This window comes from Littorina saxatilis, linkage group LG16 (genome assembly GCF_037325665.1).
Source record: "Littorina saxatilis isolate snail1 linkage group LG16, US_GU_Lsax_2.0, whole genome shotgun sequence".
NCBI lineage: Eukaryota > Metazoa > Mollusca > Gastropoda > Littorinimorpha > Littorinidae > Littorina > Littorina saxatilis.
The window spans coordinates 2,626,914-2,649,277 of NC_090260.1; the positions used below are offsets into that span (position 1 = coordinate 2,626,914).

The 22,364-nt window shown below is 48.7% G+C and overlaps 2 protein-coding genes across 2 annotated transcripts in view; both read right to left on the reverse strand.

Annotated features, from left to right (window-relative positions):
• Positions 1-22,364, reverse strand: part of LOC138950206 (uncharacterized) — a 596,636-nt gene that overhangs the window by 220,295 nt on the left and 353,977 nt on the right. The gene's annotated exons all lie outside the window — the stretch shown is intronic.
• Positions 4,207-22,364, reverse strand: part of LOC138950188 (mucin-2-like) — a 25,609-nt gene continuing 7,451 nt past the window's right edge. Inside the window, exons 2-9 of the mRNA XM_070321934.1 lie at positions 22,122-22,203; positions 20,344-20,534; positions 18,358-19,551; positions 17,412-17,533; positions 16,178-17,241; positions 7,481-7,680; positions 7,010-7,044; positions 4,207-5,221 (exon numbers count right to left, since the gene is read on the reverse strand). Of these exons, the coding sequence (XP_070178035.1) occupies positions 5,137-5,221; positions 7,010-7,044; positions 7,481-7,680; positions 16,178-17,241; positions 17,412-17,533; positions 18,358-19,551; positions 20,344-20,534; positions 22,122-22,185 (2,955 nt within the window). The 5' untranslated portion in view covers positions 22,186-22,203 and the 3' untranslated portion in view covers positions 4,207-5,136. The remainder of the gene's footprint in view (positions 5,222-7,009; positions 7,045-7,480; positions 7,681-16,177; positions 17,242-17,411; positions 17,534-18,357; positions 19,552-20,343; positions 20,535-22,121; positions 22,204-22,364) is intronic.

The following is a 22,364-nucleotide window of genomic DNA, read 5'->3' on the forward strand; positions in this document are numbered from 1 at the left end:
GCCCGTCACCCACCCCGCCACAGCGCCCGTCACCCACCCCGCCACAGCGCCCGTCACCCACCCCGCCACAGCGCCCGTCACCCACCCCGCTACAGCGCCCGTCACCCACCCCGCCACAGCGCCCGTCAAAGTAGCCGTACTGGTGGTGTAGAGTTGCGCAACCGGGTCAGAGGTTACGGCCTTCTGGTGTTGCTGCATGGCATAAAACGAGGCAAGTTTAACGGTCTGCCAGTAGTGAAGCGTGTCTGAGGCGGCCGTCAGTACTTTTCACAAGTACGTGACATGGTTCGGGTCCACACACTTGTCGCATCCTCCCTTGCGGCTCTGACCTTGCCCACTATGTCCTTGTTGCGCAATGCCACACGTGGCTTCAGGCTAGCTTAACGTCTACGGTGTCATGACTTGTTCTCTACTAAGTGATAAGACTGACGGCTTCCATATACTGATATAGTGATAAGATGGACGGCTTCCAGATATATATAGAGTGATAAGATGGACGGCTTCCATATAGAGTGATAAGATGGACGGCTTCCATATAGAGGGATAAGATGGACGGCTTCCATATAGAGGGATAAGATGGACGGCTTCCATATAGAGTGATAAGATGGACGGCTTCCAGATATATATAGAGTGATAAGATGGACGGCTTGTGTGCGGCAGGTAGCAGACACTACGAGGCGAAAGCTTGGCCGGCCAGCAGACTCTTGCCCTTAGTTACAACGTGACTCTCTTTTCCGACCGCTGACCGATGCACGGTCCACTGTATATAATGCGTCTGTACAAAAAAACAGAGACTCTCAAAACCCACACGCAGAATGTGTGTGCATTTGTATGTTATTGCATGCCTTTTTGTTTTCTTTTTTTTCTATTCGTTTTTGTTGTTGTATACATTGAGACAAGAAAAATCATCCAGTTGGTTTTTGTATTACTGCGAAATATCCAGCGGTGAATGTTTGTGTTGAAAGATGTGTTACTCCAGTGTAGTTTTTGTTCTTGCATCAGGGGAAGCAACTGTGGTTCCTTGCTGCACTTTTTGTAGAGACATCTTACTTCCCCTGTTGACTATCACGTCGGCCATCACGAAACTAAGTTGATTTGCCATTTGTCCCATTTGGGACAAGAGACCATTTGGGACATGATGTGGTAATACGTTATTGAAAAAACAAGTGGGTGGGTGACGGGAATGGGACTGGAACAGTTAAAGGTCAAAGCTATCACTTATACACAGGTCACCGATATGACAGCTTCTGCAAGCTCATGAGTGAATTGTCAGTTGATTCAAGTACAATGAAAATGTGTTTTGTGCACCGATAAAAATCATCCAGATGCAAAACGTATTTTCATTTCTAATCTTAAGCTCTGGTGAAAAAAAGAGCTCAGCGATTGAATACACGGCTGTATACTGAGTGATAAGACTGACGGCTTGTGTAAAGAGTGATACAAATAGCCAGACTAGGTAAGACTGACGGCTAGTGTAAAGCGTGATACAAATAGCCAGACTAGGTAAGACTGACGGCTAGTGTAAAGAGTGATACAAATAGCCAGACTAGATAAGACTGACGGCTAGTGTAAAGAGTGATACAAATAGCCAGACTGAATCAGACTGACGGCTAGTGTAAAGAGTGATACAAATAGCCAGACTAGGTAAGACTGACAGCTAGTGTAAAGAGTGATACAAATAGCCAGACTAGATCAGACTGACGGCTAGTGTAAGGAGTGATACAAATAGCCAGACTACTGACGTCAGTAAACAGGGCTGGATTGCACGAGAACGTTGCCATGCCAACAGGAGCCAGCCGCGAAGTAGGATTGGTTGAAACTGAGGTGTGTGTGACGGTGTGTGATATGAACCAATCAGCTCCACGTCTGAATCTCATTGGGGAGGTAACTTTCTTGTGCACTTGAGGAACACAGGCTAGGTGAGTAGTGTCAGGCAAACTGTCCTTCAACTGACAGGTACTCTAGCTTGTCACGGAGTTGGGTTTGCTTTCGGTCATTTATTTATTCATTGGATAAATGTGGAGTCCCATACATATGCAGAATATTATTTTCAACTTGTCGCCATTATTTCTGTTATTTGATTGTTTCTTTCTTTCTTTCTTTTTTTATATATGGGAAATGTTATTACTATTAGTGATCGGGTTGTGTTAGCGTGAATTGAGGCCACTGTTGTGTTGCTTTGTGCACCATGCAATGCCCCACGTTGGTGTCAGAGTGGGGGTAGCCATGGAGACAGGGCGTTGTGTAGGGGTGTGTTATTCATGTCAAGCTTGGGGATAGTGGAGAGGCAGACAGGAAGGAAAAGTAAAGAGCTGTTCACACGGCACACTTTCAACCAACTTGCAACCAGCTTTTCATCAACTTTTTGTCGTTTGAAAATCGCTCCCGAGTCGTCTAGTCCAAGTCGGCGAAAAGTCTGCCATGTGAACGGCCCCAGGGATTTAGGCCGGATTTAGCAGGGACTCCAAAACTCAGTTGAGCAGTGCTCGACTTGGCCGTGACTTTGCGAAGATTTTGCGCAGACTTTTCGTATTGCGCTTACGATTGGTGAGCTCTAGCCAAACTGTTCTTACCGCACTAGCGTAGCTAGGGTAGCTCTGATAGCTGCACTGGCCTTCAAGTCTGGCAAGAATCGCCGCTTAAAACTAGTTAGCGCTGTTCACATGGGCAGCGATTTTGATTCGACTTGGTGCCGACTGAAACCGTTTGAAAGTTGGTACAAAGTCTGCCATGTGAACAGCACTTAACGTTTGTGTAGGGGGCGGAGGGGAGGCAGTTGATTGGCTGTGTTAATTATATGCTGTACAGATCTGATCATGACTTATTTTAACAAGGGAAAATAAATTGTAATGCTAAAATTGACCTTGTGTTGATTGTCTAATGCGCAGTGTAACTGTTTGTGTGTTTGTTTGTGTGTGCGTCTGTCTGTGTGTGTTTGTCTGCCTGTGTGTATGTATGTACCGTATGTGTGCGTGTGTGTTTGTGTGTGTGTGCGCACGCGCCTGTCTGTCTGTCTGTTTGTCTCTGTCTATATGTATGTCTGTGTGTGTGTGTGACTGTCAGTGTCAGTGTGTGTGTGTGTTTGCGCGCCAGTTTGTCTCAGTCTATATGTATGTCTGTGTGTGTGTGTGTGTGTTTGCGCGCCTGTCTGTCTGTTTGTCTCAGTCTATATGTATGTCTCTGTGTGTGTGTGACTGTCAGTGTGTGTGTGTGTTTGCGCGCCTGTCTGTCTGTCTCTGTCTATATGGATGTCTCTGTGTGTGTGTGTGACTGTCAGTGTGTGTGTGTGTTGCGCGCCTGTCTGTCTGTCTCTGTCTATATGGATGTCTCTGTGTGTGTGTGACTGTCAGTGTGTGTGTGTGTTTGCGCGCCTGTCTGTCTGTCTCTGTCTATATGGATGTCTCTGTGTGTGTGTGTGACTGTCAGTGTGTGTGTGTGTTGCGCGCCTGTCTGTCTGTCTCTGTCTATATGGATGTCTCTGTGTGTGTGTGACTGTCAGTGTGTGTGTGTGTTTGCGCGCCTGTCTGTCTGTTTGTCTCAGTCTATATGTATGTCTGTCTGTCAAATTTTTCCATAAAACAACTTGACATTCAAAACAAAAACGGTCATTTTCTGCATCAACATTGTGCATCAACTCTTTTCAACTGTACAGCTTGACTGCATTCTTCTCGCAGTATGCTGCAAATAACATGTTTTCAACTGTACAGCTTGACTGCATTCTTCTCGCAGTATGCTGCAAATAACATGTTTTCAACTGTACAGCTTGACTGCATTCTTCTCGCAGTATGCTGCAAATAACATGTTTTCGTTGAGAGAGAAATGTCACTCAATGGCTCATTTTGAGCAGCTGATTTTCAGCAAACAAATGGACAAGTAAAAAATAGTGAATATGATTCGGAAACATAAAATGATTGTGTCAGACACAAACAATGCAACACATTTTTGATTTGATGGTAAATGATGGTTGTATTTCTTTCTAGAAGTAGGGGAAGGGCTCCTAATATGGACCACTTTTTGTTTCATGCTAATAACTAGCTTGTTTTATTGCGAAGAAGTTTCATTTTGTGTTTGGTAGTCCTTCTCTCTTAAGTGAACCGTTAGGCCTAATTAGAGCTAATAGCTTTGATAGACATTCAGCAAAAATTAAATACAGAAAAAAATCACAAACGGCGCCTAATATGGACCAGTGAAGCGGCCTTCACGAATCACTGTCAAAAGCCCCCTATACTTCAAAATAACATGATACAACTTATTGTGCATGTCAGACTAATTAAAATATGCTTTAGATTTATCTGTTTCGGGTTGATGAGAGCATTATTTGAAGCACACCAGGAAACTAATGAAGCATATCAAAAACAGAGTGAAAATAAGTGAAATTATCAACTTCCACAAAAAGAAGACAATTTGATATATTTTTTTGAAAGCTCGAGGGCTAGTTATAGGTTATTTTCAGCAAGCTTCTTAATGAATTAATGAAAATAGCCTTTAGCTTTTATTTTCTTCGATTTGTTGAAGGTGGTCCATATTAGGGGACTCACACATACTTTGAGATTTTGCTATTATTTTTTGTTTGCAGTAGAAACTCGGGGTCAAAACTGCTAAAATGTAACAAATACGGTCTTAGCTGTCATATATAGCAATTTTTGTGTGATAAAAGCTTTGGCTGTAGACAGAAACGAGTCCGTTTTAAGCGTCAAATTTAGAGTGAACGCTGCCATAAATGAAAAAAAGAGAAAAAGCTTAACGGTTTTGAGGTTTGTGTTTCTGCAACTGTTTTGACATGTGCAAGTTATCCAGAGAGGGTGAATACAGCGAATGAAATTGTTTTTAGCGCTCTAGCGCTGTTAGTTTGTCAGATCAAGAGGTGGTCCATATTAGGAGCCGGTCCATATTAGGAGCCCTTCCCCTATGTCACCCCCCTCTAGGAGAGGCAGCTGAGAATGACCCATTACGAAGTTTATGAAATATATTGTTTGGAACAAATCATTTATTCACGACATGCTCAAAGCAAATAATCGGGTAAATAACTCGAAAGGGAAGTAACCAGACTTGGTTATCTCCTCCCATCAACGGGCAGGAAGGCTGGAAGTCACGTGGTATTATAAGGAGGAAGCAGACGCTGTTTTAATCGTGACGTCACCAGTCGCTGACTGTGGTGGAAGAATCTGTGTCGGTGCTGTACGCATGCGCCAGACTCTCTTCTTCCGATATGACGTCATACCTGTAGACAGACGGAAAGACAGATGTTCAGTCAGTAATGTCCCACAAGGTGAACTTAAGATACTGGCCGTGACACTGAGACACTGGCCGTGACACTGAGACACTGGCTGTGACACTGAGACACTGGCCGTGACACTGAAACACTGGCTGAGACACTGGCCGTGACACCGAGACACTGGCCGTGACACTGAGACACTGGCCGTGACACTGAGACACTGGCCGTGACACTGAGACACTGGCCGTGACACTGAGACACTGGCCGTGACACTGAGACACTGGCCGTGACACTGAGACACTGGCCGTGACACTGAGACACTGGCCGTGACACTGAGACACTGGCCGTGACACTGAGACACTGGCCGTGACACTGAGACACTGGCCGTGACACTGAGACACTGGCCGTGACACTGAGACACTGGCCGTGACACTGAAACACTGGCCGTGACACTGAACGGTTCAAAATCAAAAAACACATAGACTGCAAACGTTCCAAAATTCAGAATAAAAAAACCCAAGACTGTTATTGGAACGCGTACTTCTTGACAAAACAAAACGCTACATTTAGCAGTACGTCACCCGGTCATCTTAAGTAGACACAAAGTCGGTGTAAGTTTGTAACACGAGAAAATTACTCCCAGAAGATTTTTAGAGTAAACATTTCGTACGAAAATGTTACCCCCTTTACAAAAAAAGTACTCCCCCATTACACGAGAAAATTACTCCCAGAACATTTTTAGAGTAAAAATTTCGTACGAAAATTGTACTCCCTTTACAAAACAAATGCTCCCCCATTACAAGAGAAAATTATTCTCCACGACAGGTGTGTTCCGAGTAAACATTTCGTACACAAATGTTACTCCCCTGACGAATAAATAACGCATACATTACTTCACCCCAACACGAGCAATTTAAATTCCCATGCCAGGTGTTCCCGCAGTGGGGCACTGCGGTTATGAAATTAAAGGCCCCTCCTGTTTTTGGAACCGCAGGAGCTTTCTAGTTTGCTGTTAGGTAGATTTTTGGTTCCTCTTTCCTGTCATGCTCTCTTTTTCTTCATGAATTCTTTTCTTTTTTCTGCCTTCTTGCTCATTCACCTGTATTTTTTCCAAAAAATCTCTTCTCTTGCCGCTTGTCTCGCGATTCATGTATAGTTTAATCTGTTAGTGTTCTGATGTAAGTCCAGCAGTAGATAGGTTGAGCCTATTTTAACATACTGGAAACTGGTAATCTTCCAGTAGGTATTAATTTAGTTTTACTAAAGCCTGCTGGGACACAAGTAATGGGTTAGTGCATTTGTAAACAGGAATCGCTTGACAAGTGGCCCCTTTCATCCCCCCTTCCTCGTCCTGATATGGCTCTGCGTAGTCGGCTGGACGTTAAGCAACAAATAAACAAACAAACAAACAAATGCCAGGTGTACGAAATTTCTACTCCCTTGTCCCCTGTTAGTCTTGGTGGTGGAGGGAGGGTAGCGCGACATTCATTTGCGCGAGATCACATATTAGCATTATCCCTTCGCCCGCATCCCATATTCGCGTACGAGATTTTTACTGTCCAGAAGTAATTTTTACTCCGGAGTTTCTGTTTCGTGGAGTAAAAATGTCGTGTTACACCAGCAGAACATGGGATGTTTTCCCATTGGACACACGTGTAGGTGATGGGCACGCCTGGATGGTATCTCTAACATGTATGCCGGATTTGTCACCGCCATTCAGGCAGCCGAACTTCGTGTTACCCTCCCCCACATAACAGGCTGTGCTGGGAGGATATCTCCCCCGATGGAACTGACCATGCTTTGTCACTGGCGCCGTCGTCGTCCGTGTCCTGAAACACGCACACACACTCGGTCGTCATGACACATTTCTATTTTCTTCCACACTTCTTTCTCTCTTTCTTTACACCCTTACTTCCTTATTTATCCTTAAACAAAATAAAAAAAATTAAGTTGTTTTTTATCTGTTTATCTGTTAACACACATACCCCCACCGACAACACACACTAAAACACACACACACACACACACACACACACACACACACACACACACACACACACACACACACGCACACACAGACAGACAGACACACACACACGAACACACACACATACACAAACACTTACAGAAATATGAAGCACACACACAGACACACATACAGGCACAGACTCACACACACACAGACACACACACACAAACACACACAAACACACAAACACACACACACACACACACACACGCACACACAAACACTCACACACTTACAGAAAAGTGAAGCAGGTCCCAAGGAATGTCTTCGTCAAGCCGTGACCTTTTGACCTTGGCAATGTCAGAGGACCGGTCGTAGCCTTCCCGGAACTCGTCTGACGTCATCTGACGTGCCCTCAGTTGCGACATCTGGCGGTCAGGACTGAAGAGTCGCGCGGTTGTCCCCCCTTTCCTGCCAGCAGCGTGTGACGTCATGGCTGTAAGAAACATAAACAGCGTAGTTGTCAGCAGTCTTGACAAGAATGTCAGCGCATACATCACCATACCAAACACATTCACAATCTACCTCACCATACCAAACACAGTCACAATCTAACTCACCATACCAAACACAGTCACAATCTACCTCACCATACCAAACACAGTCACAATCTACCTCACCATACCACACACATTCACAATCTACCTCACCATACCAAACACAGTCACAATCTACCTCACCACACCAAACACAGTCACAATCTACCTCACCATACCAAACACAGTCACAATCTACCTCACCATACCAAACACATTCACAATCTACCTCACTATACCAAACACAGTCACAATCTACCTCACCATACCAAACACAGTCACAATCTACCTCACCATACCAAACACATTCACAATCTACCTCACTGTACCAAACACAGTCACAATCTACCTCACCATATCAAACACAGTCACAATCTACCTCACTATCCCAAACACAGTCACAATCTACCTCACCATACCAAACACAGTCAGAATCTAACTCACCATACTAAACACAGTCACAATCTACCTCACTATACCAAACACAGTCACAATCTACCTCACCATACCAAACACAGTCACAATCTAACTCACCATACCAAACACAGTCACAATCTACCTCACCATACCAAACACATTCACAATCTACCTCACTATACCAAACACAGTCACAATCTACCTCACCATACCAAACACAGTCACAATCTACCTCACCATGCTAAACACAGTCACAATCTACCTCACTGTACCAAACACAGTCACAATCTACCTCACCATACCAAACACAGTCACAATCTACCTCACCATACTAAACACAGTACAATCTACCTCACTATACCAAACACATTCACAATCTACCTCACCATACCAAACACAGTCACAATCTACCTCACCATACCAAACACAGTCACAATCTACCTCACCATACCAAACACAGTCACAATCTACCTCACCATACCAAACACAGTCACAATCTACCTCACCATACCAAACACAGTCACAATCTACCTCACCATACCAAACACAGTCACAATCTAGCCGAAACCGTACACGTAACGATTTACTGTTCACGACTATGTCACTGAGAAGGAAAAAATTGTGCCAAACTCTTTGTCATCTGTTCGTGTTGAAGTCATAATGTCACTGGTGTGGTGAAAGCCGAGCTTTACATAAATGACAGGACGGTTGACAGGACGGTACGCACGCAACACATAACAAATGTAAACACGCACTGCGGCCGGGGTTCACCCAGCCGCCTTGCGTTTGCTACATTAACTTCTCATAATGCTGAGCTCCCCCGGGGGGAACTAAGCATAAGCGCCTCTAACGGACTTACCGTTAAAGGCTGTATCACGAACGTCCTCAAGTCTTGAAGACGGTCGTAGAGTTCCGGGTTATCAGGTGTTGTCTCGTCTGAGTCTTGGTTCAATCTGCTCTCTCACCCGCCACTGCGTGGCTCAACACTTCCGGTACAGGGGGAATCTAATGGAGTCGTCTCCCTTAGCCTAACAGGGAAATCGACATTCACCACATTCCTCCCCGTTTTGAAAAGAGAGCCCCTCAACTCGACCGCAGATGCCGTCCCGGGAAGGGAGCTCTTCTTTGGGACCGGTGGTGGTAACCAGATGTCTTCCTGGGGACACTGCTAGGCATGCGGGCTCTATCCTCATACTTCCTCGCTCCGCTGCCCATTTCCCGACCAAGGTGTGCTGGGGGTATGCTGGTCTTCCTGCCACCATGGACCAGGCACCTCGTCAAGCCTGGCAGGGAAGCGTTGTGCCTTGGAAGGATACTTCACGGTGGGGTTTGAGGCGTTTTCACAGAGAAGCGCGCATATTGCTGAGGGGACACTGCACTTGGGACGGCTAGTCCCCTGTAGTTCTCCATCTGCATGCTGCAGCCCTTCAGCTCAAGGCCTTTGCTTGGGCCGCCCAGTGTTGGATGGCACTACAGTACACCAGGGCATGTCCACAACAGTCAAGCGCAGGCTTTTGCACACGCCTATCAGACACCCACTTCCCCCAGGTGAAGGACGTCCCTCCTCCCCGTTTTGAAAAGAGAGCCCCTCCCTCTGGAGTGTTGTCCTTGTAGATGGGGGAGCTCTTCTTCCGAGATTCTCCTGGGTCCAGGAGGGGTGCGCACCTAGCGCGCGAGACGGAAGAACCTTCTCGCATTCTCCACGGTCACGCGGAGAATCTCGCGCTGGTCCACTTCCCGCCAGTTGGCCACGACTTCTGCCGTGCCGAACACGTCATAGGGGGTTCCAGGTGCCCCCGCGAGTCCGAAATAGGGGGCGTCAATCTCGAGGAGAAGGTGGCCTACTGGAACTGCTTTGATGGCTGCCACCTGGTCCGCTGGGGAGAGCGTAAATATAGTCACCCCACCCACACTGAACATGGTGTGGGGGAAGGCGTCTAACCAATTTGTGATCTCTTCCACTGGGCCGATGAAGTGGTGGATCATAAAGTGGGCAGACGCGTCGAAATATCTCCCCAGGATCTCCCGAAGCTCCTTTGCAGCTACTTCCGGCACTCTCAGTTCTCCAAAAAGTTTCCGCATGTCTGCGCTTCCGGCCTCTCCCTTTGTCCTCGCCTGTATGCCCCTCTTTAATTCCTTGGCCCTTTGGAGATCGCCCCCGGCGTCGCAACACTGCGTCCTGCCGGGAGCTCGTAAAACATGGTGGCCCAGTGGAGCGCTGCGTCAGGGAGAGGTCGTCCCTGCGGTCATCCATCCTGGGTGCTTGGTCCGGTTTTCCGTGATTTGAAGGCCTCTCTTGGCGTCGCGCATCCCGCGTCCTGCCTGGGGCTCCAACGCTCCTTGAGTGCCTCCGCCCCGGTGGGGGACCAATCTGAGGAATGTTGCCTCCTTTGCGGTTCCTCCCCTACATGTCGGGGCCTCTTCCTAACCTGGCCGTCCGAGCAAGGTATTCCGTATGTCGCTCGTAGAGAGCATCCAACTTGGCCAGCAATGCCTTAAGATGATCGTCACTGGCTTTCTGGGCAGGGTCCAGCTGGTTGTCGTTCCTGGGCTAGGGGGATCACACTCGATCCACCTGCGCCTCCCCGTCGCTCTCTTGGTCGCAAACCCTGGAAACCCTGCGTGCCCCATAGAGTGCCTTTCGACTTTCCCCGTACAACAGTGTATGTTCTACCGCCTGCTCCAAAGACGTGAATCTGGACACCAAACCGTTGAGGCCCGCCTCTTTGTCCTTGATTCCCTCTAGGTAACGCCTAAGAACCTCCTTTTCCACATATGTAGACGGTAGATCGGGGTATGCCTCCCTCGCTTGTAGTTGCACCCTATCGGCAAATTCTTTGCACGTTTCACCCTCCCCTTGAACCATGTTATGGAAAATAGCTTTCTGTGCCTCAACCGTGCTTGCTTGGCCAAACCTCTTACCCAAAGCCTCGACCGCCCGGGGCAAGTCGCGTTGGACCTCTTCCGGCAGCTGATCAAAATGGTCCAGCGCTTCGGCGTCTAAGAAAAACCCCAGATAATCAGCAGCCTCCTCCGGGCCCCACTGGTGCGCGGCCCGATGCCGGTTGAATTGGCTGAGGAAATTCTTCCATGACCTCTTCCCGTTATACTTTTCCAGTTTGGGTAGATGAACGAAAGGGCCGCGTGTAGCTCCTGTCGCACCTCCATTCCTGGAAGAATTTCCCTGGGCGTATGCGCATCCCCTCTCGTTTGGCCTCTGAAACGGAGCGTAACCTTGGTTGTCCTCCGCACTCCGGGTTTCCCACATGAGATGCGGTTCCTCCTTCTCCACTGCAGGAAGATAGTGTCGTTCTCCATGTCCCAGGTTAACTCGGGGCCTTCAACCCTGACTCCCGGGGGAGAGTTCCTGGTGCAACTGAGAGGCGCGCATGTCACAGAGGGGGTCCAGTCCCAGGGGTAGTCCATCCCTTGCGGCTCTCCCTCCGCATGTCGCAGCCGCTTGTGCTCCCAGCCTACACCGGAACTCGTTCTTATTGTGACTTGAGTCCTTGTGGGGAGAGCCGGAGCCGTACTCTGGAAGGGCTAGCTGTCGGCATGGTGGGCCTTAGCCTCTTCCTGACGTTCTAATTGGAAATCCTGTCTGTTGTCATGGTGGGCCTTAGCCTCTTCCTGACGTTCTAACAGGAAATCCTGTCTGTTGTCATGGTGGGCCTTAAGCCTCTTCCTGACGTTCTAATTGGGAATCCTGCCTGTTGTCATGGTGGGCCTTAGCCTCTTCCTGACGTTCTAATTGGAAATCCTGCCTGTCGTCATGGTGGGCCTTAGCCTCTTCCTGACGTTCTAATTGGAAATCCTGCCTGTCGTCATGGTGGGCCTTAGCCTCTTCCTGACGTTCTAACTGGAGATCCTGTTCTTCTTTGGGGAAAAGGTGTTCGCTGGCATCATTTTCCGAGGATGTGTCGTGGGGACAGTCTTCCACCTCCGATTCGTTTTCCTCATTTCCAACGACCCTGCAACGACCGTGCCAATGGACATTAAACTCTCTAACGTCCCTTTTGACTCTTCCTGAAAGGGGTGCGCAGGATACAAACGCTGCGTAGTCCATTGTGGGTCATTGAGGTAGACGGCCAACTGCCTTGCGACCTTCACCTTACAGTTTAGACTGCCCCAGATTCCAGCTACGGTGATCTCTTCCATCTGGACGACCGAGGACTCTTCCATTTCTTTCCCGTTGAAAGTAGCCATGACAAACGGTGCTAAAATGGCGCTTCCCCTGCCCTATTTCTAAGGTTCCCTTCGATGGGTCGTCCCAATATTTCTACTAACCTCCCCCCACTTCAAGAAACAAACAAAAAACATGATTACCCCCTCCCCCTACTAAATAACCAAAACACTGCGCGGAGTGTACTCCAGCTGCAACATACAAAGGTACACTCACTTTTCTTCTTCTTCTAAAATTTCCACGTTCCGCTCTTGGCGTCACTGTCCAGCGACAGCGTACTGCCTGGGGTTCCGTGGATGATTTCCCCTAGGGGAACGCTGCGTCAGGGAGGGGGGGTTCCACGGAGGCTTCCACAGTGGGTGCTGGTTCTCGCATGTGGTGGTGACTTGGCGTCGCTGCTCAGCGTACTGCCGGAGGTCCCTTTGATGGTGCATTTTAGTGGGGGTCCAGTATGGGGAAATGTCCTCCGTCACGGTTCCTCCCTTGCATGTCGCAACTTCTGCCTTACTTGGCTGCCGTCACAGCTGTTACCGTAGTCCCTGAGGTGTAGAGGACCCGGATAAACTCGTGGGGGCGAGCGAGAGGTGGCTGGGCAGAGAGACACCGAGGTGATCGCCAAGACGCCGGCAAAAGTTCATTCCTCCGGGATGAGCAGCTGGCCTGCACCTGAGACCTACCAGAACGCCTCCATGGAGGACTGCCGTGATCAGTCAACTCAATGGGACTGTCACTACCTGGGCGCTCCAGAACACCCAGCCTGCTTGGAGTGATTGTAGTGCTAGCCTGCCTCTTCCCTTCCCCCTGTGTTGTTGCCACACATAATGAATTTCCCTTTAAAACTGGAAACCTCACCAAACACCACGCCCTGCCTCAGGGGACATCCCTCTGTCTGATGAAGGGGGCTCTCAAAAACATAAATACTTACTAAATATGGAAATCATTCCCACTACCATCCCCTGTCTCAGAGAAACCACTCTGCCTGTGTCATCATCCTAAGAATTTGCGATGGGGGAGGTCCTTGGGACTATACTATCACTATTTAGGGGAAAAGATGTCAGTCCCAGCCCCACTAACTAGACCTAACAGTAATCTTACCCTGTCTTTCTCTGACACCTTGTCCACCACCTGTACCTGATCTGCCATGTTAGCTCTATGCACTTCTCGTCCTGACAGTTGGGATGATAACCTCTCCCTGCCCAACAGGGGAAATCAGTGCACAGCGGCATAACTTCACACAGCTATACCATCGATAAGCGTGTGGTTGGACTTAGAGCAACTTCTTGTCGCCACTCAGAAACTAACTATTCAGAAGCTAACTATGCAGGCGTGTACTCAGGTACCTCTTCCCCAAATCAAGTTTGTAGGGGCACTCTTCTTATTCCATCCCATCGACCCTTGCCTCTTTACTCCCCTCCCTGTTAATTCAAAAGGACTGCAGGAATGTGTTGCGGGGTATGGTGTCACCCTGTCCCCATCTTGGTTCCCCTCCCCGTTTTGATATTAGGAGGACGGCTAGGTCTTTGGGAGAAGGAGTTTTTCTGAGAGTTCACCCTTGTGTTACTCATGGACATGAACAAATAGTGTTAAAGAAATTAAACCTGCATTCATAATCATCCCCCTCTGCCATGTGTCTGGGCACATGGACGGGTACAGAAAAGCGGTGATCCCGCCAGCAGGGATGCGAAACACAGTACTGTAAAAACCCGCCAGAGCTGTGGTGTCATATTGTGAAAAGAATATGGGTTTCGGACATATTCCAATAACCTAACTGCATTCTGACAACTATCAAAGCCATGGGATAGATAAAAATAAACCCATGGACGGGCACAGATAAGCTGTTATCCCGCCAGTGATAGTGGGAATCCAGAACATTAATCACATATATTTTGATATAAAAATTTGCAGTACCCACGCCTCCATCCTGAGCTTGGCCCACAACGGCGGTGTGGTGGTTGTCAGCCTACCAACAAAAACTATTTTGGAAAAATGGGCTGCCTATCGACTACGAAAAACCATATCCTACATACTTGTCGACCACCAAAGCCATGGGGAATAAAAATAAAACCCATGGACGGGCACAGAGAAGCTGTTAACCCGCCAGCGTGGCCAGTATATAGTGCAGTTAGTCACTAGTAGTAAATTTATAAACACAATGTTCATTGCCTATTCCCAATAACTGTAACACAACATGACAATGCAAAAATGCAAAACACAGTACTGTAAGACGTAACCTAGTAACATGAGTATAACAAGCACAAACAATCAACACTTGTATCGGGGAACAAACCCATTAGGCCAGAATAGTGCCTCCTGCCAGAGCTGTGGTGTCATATTGAGAAAAGATATGGGTTTCGGACACATTTCAATAACCTAACTGCATTCTAACAACTATCAAAGCCATGGGATAGACAAAAATAAACCCATGGACGGGCACAGATAAGCTGTTATCCCGCCAGTGATAGTGGGAATCCAGAACATTAATCACATATATTTTTATATAAAAATTTGCAGTACACACGCCTCCATCCTGAGCTTGGCCCACAACGGCGGTGTGGTGGTTGTCAGCCTACCAACAAAAACAATTTTGGAAAATGGTCTGCCTCTCCACTAAAACAAATCAGATCCTATATACCTATCGACCACCAAAGCCATGGGGAAGAAAAACAAAACCCATGGACGGGCACAGAGAAGCTGTTAACCCGCCAGCGTGGCCAGTATATAGTGCAGTTAGTCACTAGTAATAAATTTATAAACACAATGTTTATTGCCTATACCCAGTAACTCCAACACAACATGACAGTGCAAAAAAAATAAATAAACGAATAGTGGTCACCCTGACAAAAATTTGAAATAAAAAATCCAAAAAAGATTCCAAAATCATAAAACAGAAACCATATATCTTCCCTCATGTTCCTAATATTGTATACACAAAGGGGCGTCCTCGGCTTAACATTTCAACCTTTACATTATATAAAAATCATGCATGGTTGTAGTGTCCGGTCGCCATCTTAAATTTTCGCTCTGTGTATACTGATATGGGGGCAAAAATAAGGAACAAAAAAAACTAAAACACCGCCAAAAGACCATGTGCAATACTAAATAAACCATGCCGGGGTGACCCGGTGTTGTTCGTAGCAGGAAAAAAACAGACAAAACGTACACACATGTATGCCGGAACATACCACAGAAATTCACGACTGACACGCCCACCCAGATAGTAATTCGTGTCAGGGACTCCTATGTCCGTTAGGGCATTCCCTCCCGCAGAAACTCAGCAAAAAAAAATAACACAGCTACACTTACGCCGGCGCAGGTTCTTTAGACGAACTTCTGACACCATTGTGGTGAAAGCCGAGCTTTACATAAATGACAGGACGGTTGACAGGACGGTACGCACGCAACACATAACAAATGTAAACACGCACTGCGGCCGGGGTTCACCCAGCCGCCTTGCGTTTGCTACATTAACCTCTCATAATGCTGAGCTTCCCCGGGGGAAACTAAGCATAAGCGCCTCTAACGGACTTACCGTTAAAGGCTGTACACGAACGTCCTCAAGTCTTGAAGACGGTCGTAGAATCCGGTGTTGTCAGGTCTTGTCTGGTCTGTCTCTTGGTTCAATCTGACTCTCTCACCCGCCACTGCGTGGCTCAACACTTCCGGTACAGGGGGAATCTAATGGAGTCGTCCCCCTTAGCCTAACAGGGAAATCGACATTCACCACACTGGGACAAAGTGTGATGTTTGAGGTGGAGTGATAGGCGTTAAACTAGGGACAGCACGTGCAGACAACTCACCGTCTATCTTTCTGGCAGGTCGGATGGGTGCCCTCCCCTCCCTCTGGGCTATCTCTTCACTCTCCTCCAAACCGGAGAGGGGCGGGGCTTGGCCGTGGGAGGGCGTGGCTAGAAGCGTGGCTAGATGCGTGCCGGGGGCGGAGAAAGGATACATGGTTCCTTGATTGACGTGATCGCCACCCCCCGCCTGGCTGTTGAGGCGCTCACCCGTCGCTGCCACCACCGTTTCCACGGCAACACCTGCAGTGGACGTTTGACGTAACACAGCCTCCAAGTGACGTTGCAGGCGTCGATGACGTAACTCACTGTCGTCCCGATCCTCGTCTTGCACCCCCAGTCTTACCGCTGTCGTGACGTCATCCTCCTCATCCTCCTCCTCATCATCATCATCTTCGTCGTCGTCATCGCCCGAGTAGTAGCTCGATTCATCAGCAGAAGTGATGACGTCACACACAGAAGTGACTGACGTCATCTCACCCCAGCTGGAAGTGACGTGGCTGTGACTGTCGACGTCATCCCTGACCCCTGCAAAGTGAGAAGCCGCCTTGTTGTCCTGGTCAGCACACACGCCATCGCCCTCACAGACTGATGTCACCTCACTGACAAATCTGGCTTTTCTCGCGCGTGCTTTCATCGTCCTCGGTTCTAACGTCAGCGTGGAGGCGCTGTCACTGTCAGATGACGTCACAGACATGTTTCCGTCACAAGGTCTGCTTTCCTGTGACGTGTGATGTGAGGAAGCTGAGGGTAGCACGTGACTACTGTTGTGTCTGTCACTGTTCCTGTGACCCCTGTCAGCCCCCGCCTCGTCAAGGCCTGTCATGTCCGCCGCGTCGTCTGGTCTGACGTCATCAGTTTGTGCTGTTGACCTTGACGACTGGACACAGCGATGTGACTCTCTTCCCGTGGTGTGATGTGGGATGACCTTGACAGGCGGGTCAGACTGGCGGCGTGTTTCCAGGCTGGTTCCAGCGCCGTCAGTGTGGGTCCCCGGTGACACAGGGGTAGGCAGGGAATGAGCCCCCTTCAGTTCAGCCATGGCGCTCTCCAGCTGAGCCAGCGTCCTGGAAAACAACAAACACTGACATATTCTGCTTGGACGAGAAGCACGGCGTACATACGGGCTTGTAATCTGTAAAAAAAAAAATAATAAAAAAAAGACACAAAGAAAGAAAGAAAGATAATGCCAGAAGGACAAAAAGGCAGGAAGAACGAATTTTATCATGACACCGACCTGGTCACCGCGCCATGACAGACAGAGCAAGCAGTCAGGGACGACAACTGTGTGATGGCGGTCTCTACACAGTTCACTGCCCTTGACGTCCACTCTGCCTCTGATGGCGTCCTGCCCCAACCCTGAAACACCAGTGTCCACGACAACGTGAAATACCTCCTATATTCTGCCACAAATGCAAGTGGCTGATCACACCTACACATTCACACCCTCCTTGGTAGCGTTACCTTTAACGCTGCTCGCTCTGTGCTGAGAGGAAGCGATCGACCATTAGCTAACGATGGGATACTAAGATCATTCAAATGAAAATAAACAAACAGTGTAACAATTACACATATCTTCTTCTTCGTCTGCATTCGTGGACTGAAACTCCCAAGATTTGTACGTGTATGACCGTTTTGACCCCGCCATTTAGGCAGCCATACGCCGCTTTCGAAGGAAGCATGCTTGGTATGTTCGTGTTTCTATAACCCACCGAACTCTGGCATGGATTACAAGATCTTTTCCGTGCGCACTTGGTCTTGAGCTTGCGTGTACACACGAAGAGGGTTAAGGCACTAGCAGGTCTGCACATACGTTGACCTGGGAGATCGGAAAAATCTCCACCTAACCCACCAGGCGCGGCCGGGATTCGAACCCAAGACCTTCCGCTTTGGAGGCCGGCGTCTTACCACCAAGTTATTGCGCCCGTCTAACACACATATCATTTTCCCAGCATTTATCAGAATGAATATTAACAGATGATGCCCATAAGTGGTCCCGGAATCGAGACAAATGAAGGACCTATCTTAGACGAGGGCCACTGCTAAACCATGGGGTTACCTCCCCTTAACCGACAAACCCGGTAACTCTACCAGGCGAGCTAAGAACCACCCACACCTAGCAACATGCGACGCATTCTGTCAACGTTTATAACAAACAAACAAACGCTTGCTGCACTTCCTACCTCTGTCTGGGTGCTGGCAGCCACTGGTGACGACATGCCACGTTCTGACGTCACTGCACCTTGCGACATGCTGTCGGGGATGACGACATGAGTGCTGTCGGGGATGACGACATTAGTGCAGTCGGGGATGACGTCATGCGTGCTGTCAGCTGTCAGTGAGGACTGGGGGTCATGGGACGTCTCTACGTGGCACACGCCGTCTCGTGTCAGAGGACCACAGACCCTTTCCGTGTCTTGCAGCGTCTTCACATCACCTTCAGTCGTAGAGCTGCTAGCTGCCTGCCACACAGACTCCTGGGAGGCTGGCTCTATCGTGCTGTCCGTCTGGCAGGCTGGCTCTATTGTGTTTATTGCAGGGACTTCACAATCACTGAACTGACTGTGCTGCCCCCTGTCCTTTGTCTCACCGCCTTGTTGGTGTCCTGATTGGCCTTGCGCGTCCGGACTAGGGTCAAGGTCAAGGTAAGGGTCAGAGTGTAAGGGCAAACAAGATGGCGACGAAGGTTGTGGATGGAGGCGAGAGGAGGACGGAGAGGCGAGGGTGCTGAGGAGGAGGTGGTGGGGGTGGTGTGACGTCAAGCGTGACGAGGAGAGAGAGTGTGGAGACAGCTCCGCATGGGGGTGACGCTCAGAGTCAGTGAAGGACGTGACAGGTGGGGGGTGGTGTGACGCAGAGGGTGAAGGGAGGGGGGAGTGGAGGGGCACCTCGAGACACGGGTCTCGCTCAAAGTCAATGAAGGCGTGTACGTCATCAGGCCACGCCCCACACAGCCCCCTCCCTCCCTCCCTCACACACACCCCGCCCCCCTCCCTCGTTGTGCTCCTCTGTTCCGCGCTCCCATTTGTAAAGGTCAAGTTGTCTCGTGACTGGTCATGCGCACTCGGGTCACATGACAACGTCGTTGCCCCAGTGACAGTGTTGGACGATGACGACACATTGTCCTCATGGTCTGGCGCGGTCTTCTTGCTGGCGGACTGACGAGACCTCTTGTGACCTTCACCCTTCCGACCTTTCCCCCCGCGTGCCAGGAGCGAGGCTAGAAAGCCACGTGACTTGGGCTGTGCGGTGTGGGAGGCTGGGTGGTGGGGGTGGGGGAGTGCGGTGGGAGGGCTCCGTGGTGGATGTAAGGGTGCAGGCTGCAGTCTTGCTGTGTCCCCCACCACCCTTCCCTCTACTTGTGACGTCACCGACACCTGCAGGAACAAGGTCCACCTGTGATTGCTTTCAACAACAACAACAACAACAACTACAATCACTACTACCACCACAACCACAATGACAACAACAACAACCACTACCACCACCACCACCCCCACCACCACCACCACCACAACAACATATACAACATATACAACGACAACAACAACAACAACGACACCAACCACCACCACCACTACCACAACAGCAAAAATAACAACAACAACAACAACATCAACAATAATAATATTTGACAATTCCCCATCACTTAATTCTGTCACATGACTAACATAAACATGGCCGTAATAACACAGCGACAACAAAACGCAAGCACCAACATCAGTCATCGTTTCGGGACGGGACGCGACGGGACGGGACGGGACGGGACGGGACGGGACGTACTGCCGGACAAGATTGTGTAACATTTTTGGAAAAAAAATAGGACTTTTAACAAGATTAAAAATACTGTCAGTAAAATGATTCGAGTTTGAAGGAATCATCTCCCCTTTACTATTGTACGTCCACTTTACATTTAAATGATAAAAAGAGTAGGCCAAGAGCAAAACGCAGAATGAAATGCTCGATGCTGACTCGTTCTCGTGTGACCCTCTGGGTGCTCGAGATAAGAACGAACAGCGAACAGCACCGACATCATCGTACTGACCGAACATGATGCCAAGACAACGTTCAGCAACGATCAACATGAGCCGCTTAACCGTGTGGTAGGTGTTGCTCTATACCAATATTAGTAGAAGTAGTCGTGAGGTAAACTACCCAAACTGTCGTACCGGTGTGGGTGTTGCCGAATTCTCTTCTGATGACGTAGGAAGGTCGGCGAAGCAGTGGGAAATGGCGTCATCGATAGAGAAGTCCCGCACAAACTGCTCCATGTCAACGTCACTGGAGAAATCTGGCAACGACCCCACGCTGACGTCATCGCTGTCCTTGCGCATGCGCATTGAACGAATGGCCAGAAAATCTGCGGTAAATACAGGCCTGGATCATTCAATAAATACCTCGATAGTCTGCATCAACAGTGGAGAGTAAACACAGACCTGGGTCATACACTGAATACTGCCCGCCATAGTCTGTATCAACAGTGGAGAGTAAACACAGACCTGGGTCATACACTGAATACCGCCATAGTCTGCATCAACAGTGGAGGGGAATCAACTTGGGAATGTACAACATACACTCAAACCTGTTAATAAGGACCACCTACGGACCAGCCGTGTGTGATCCTCATAGACAGGTGTCCGTTACGTAGAGGCAGGTGAACAAGGAATGAACTTCGTACGGGATCCTGCGGGTGACCGTGATGGACAGGTAGGTCGCGTGGTTTTCACCATTGGGGCTACCACCCAGTGCACGCTTATTTCGTCCAAGCGCCATTACCCAACTGTTGTGAAAGTTTGCAACGCAGACTGTCGTGTAGCGTTAAAGTAGGCTACTTATGATTAATACCTTAAATCCACGATGGCTACGTGGATCATTTCTGATACTGTGATGTCAGCCTGCGTGTGTTGGCGTTCTTTCGTCACTCACTCTCTCTCTCTCACACACACACACACACACACACACACACACACACACGCGCGCGCGCTCGCGCGCGCACGCACACACACGCGCACATGCACACACACACACACACACAAAACACACACACACACACACACACACACACACACACTTAGCGAAAGAGCCCCTTCCCCGCTGAAGTCAAACATCGGGGAAAACACGTGGTCCTTTGTCTTGTTTGTCTTGCTACATGTGTTCACAGTGTTCACAGTGTTCCAGTGTTCACAGTGTTCACAGTGTCACAGTGTTCACAGTGTTCACAGTGTCACAGTGTTCACAGTGTTCACAGTGTCACAGTGTTCACAGTGTCACAGTGTTGACAGTGTCACAGTGTCAGAGTGTTCACAGTGTTCACAGTGTTCACAGTGTCACAGTGTTCACAGTGTTGACAGTGTTGACAGTGTTGACAGTGTCACAGTGTCACAATGTCACAGTGTCACGGTGTCACAATGTCACAGTGTCACAATGTCACAGTGTCACAATGTCACAGTGTCACAGTGTTCACAGTATCACAGTGTCACAGTGTTCACAGTGTTCACAGTGTTCACAGTGTCACAGTGTTCACAGTGTTCACATTGTCACAGTGTCACAGTGTTCACAGTGTCACGGTGTCACAGTGTTCACAGTGTCACAGTGTTCACAGTGTTCACAGTGTCAGAGTGTTCACAGTGTTCACAGTGTCAGAGTGTTCACAGTGTTCACAGTGTTCACAGTGGTCACAGTGTTCACAGTGTTCACAGTGTCAGAGTGTTCACAGTGTTCACAGTGTTCACAGTGGTCACAGTGTTCACATTGTCACAGTGTTTACAGTGTCACAGTGTCCACAGTGTTCACAGTGTTCACAGTGTTCACAGTGTCACAGTGTTCACAGTGTTCACAGTGTTCACAGTGTTCACAGTGTCACAACCCATACAAACACGACGTACACAGTTATTTGCCAACATCGTCTATTGTGATGGAAAAAGGGAAAGCAAGCAAGAGAGCTCACCGAGCAGCGCCTCAGGGTCGGCAGTGACCACAGCGCCGTCATGACCCACGTCTGTGTCAGCCATGACGTCACCTCGTCCCGCCTGCACAGCGACAACAACAGCAATGACTACGACGTCAAGAACAACAACAACAATAACAATATGATAACAATAAAAACGACAACAGCAATAACAATGACTACAACAACAACGGCAAAACCAACAATTACTACGACAACAATTACAGCAACAACAACGACGAC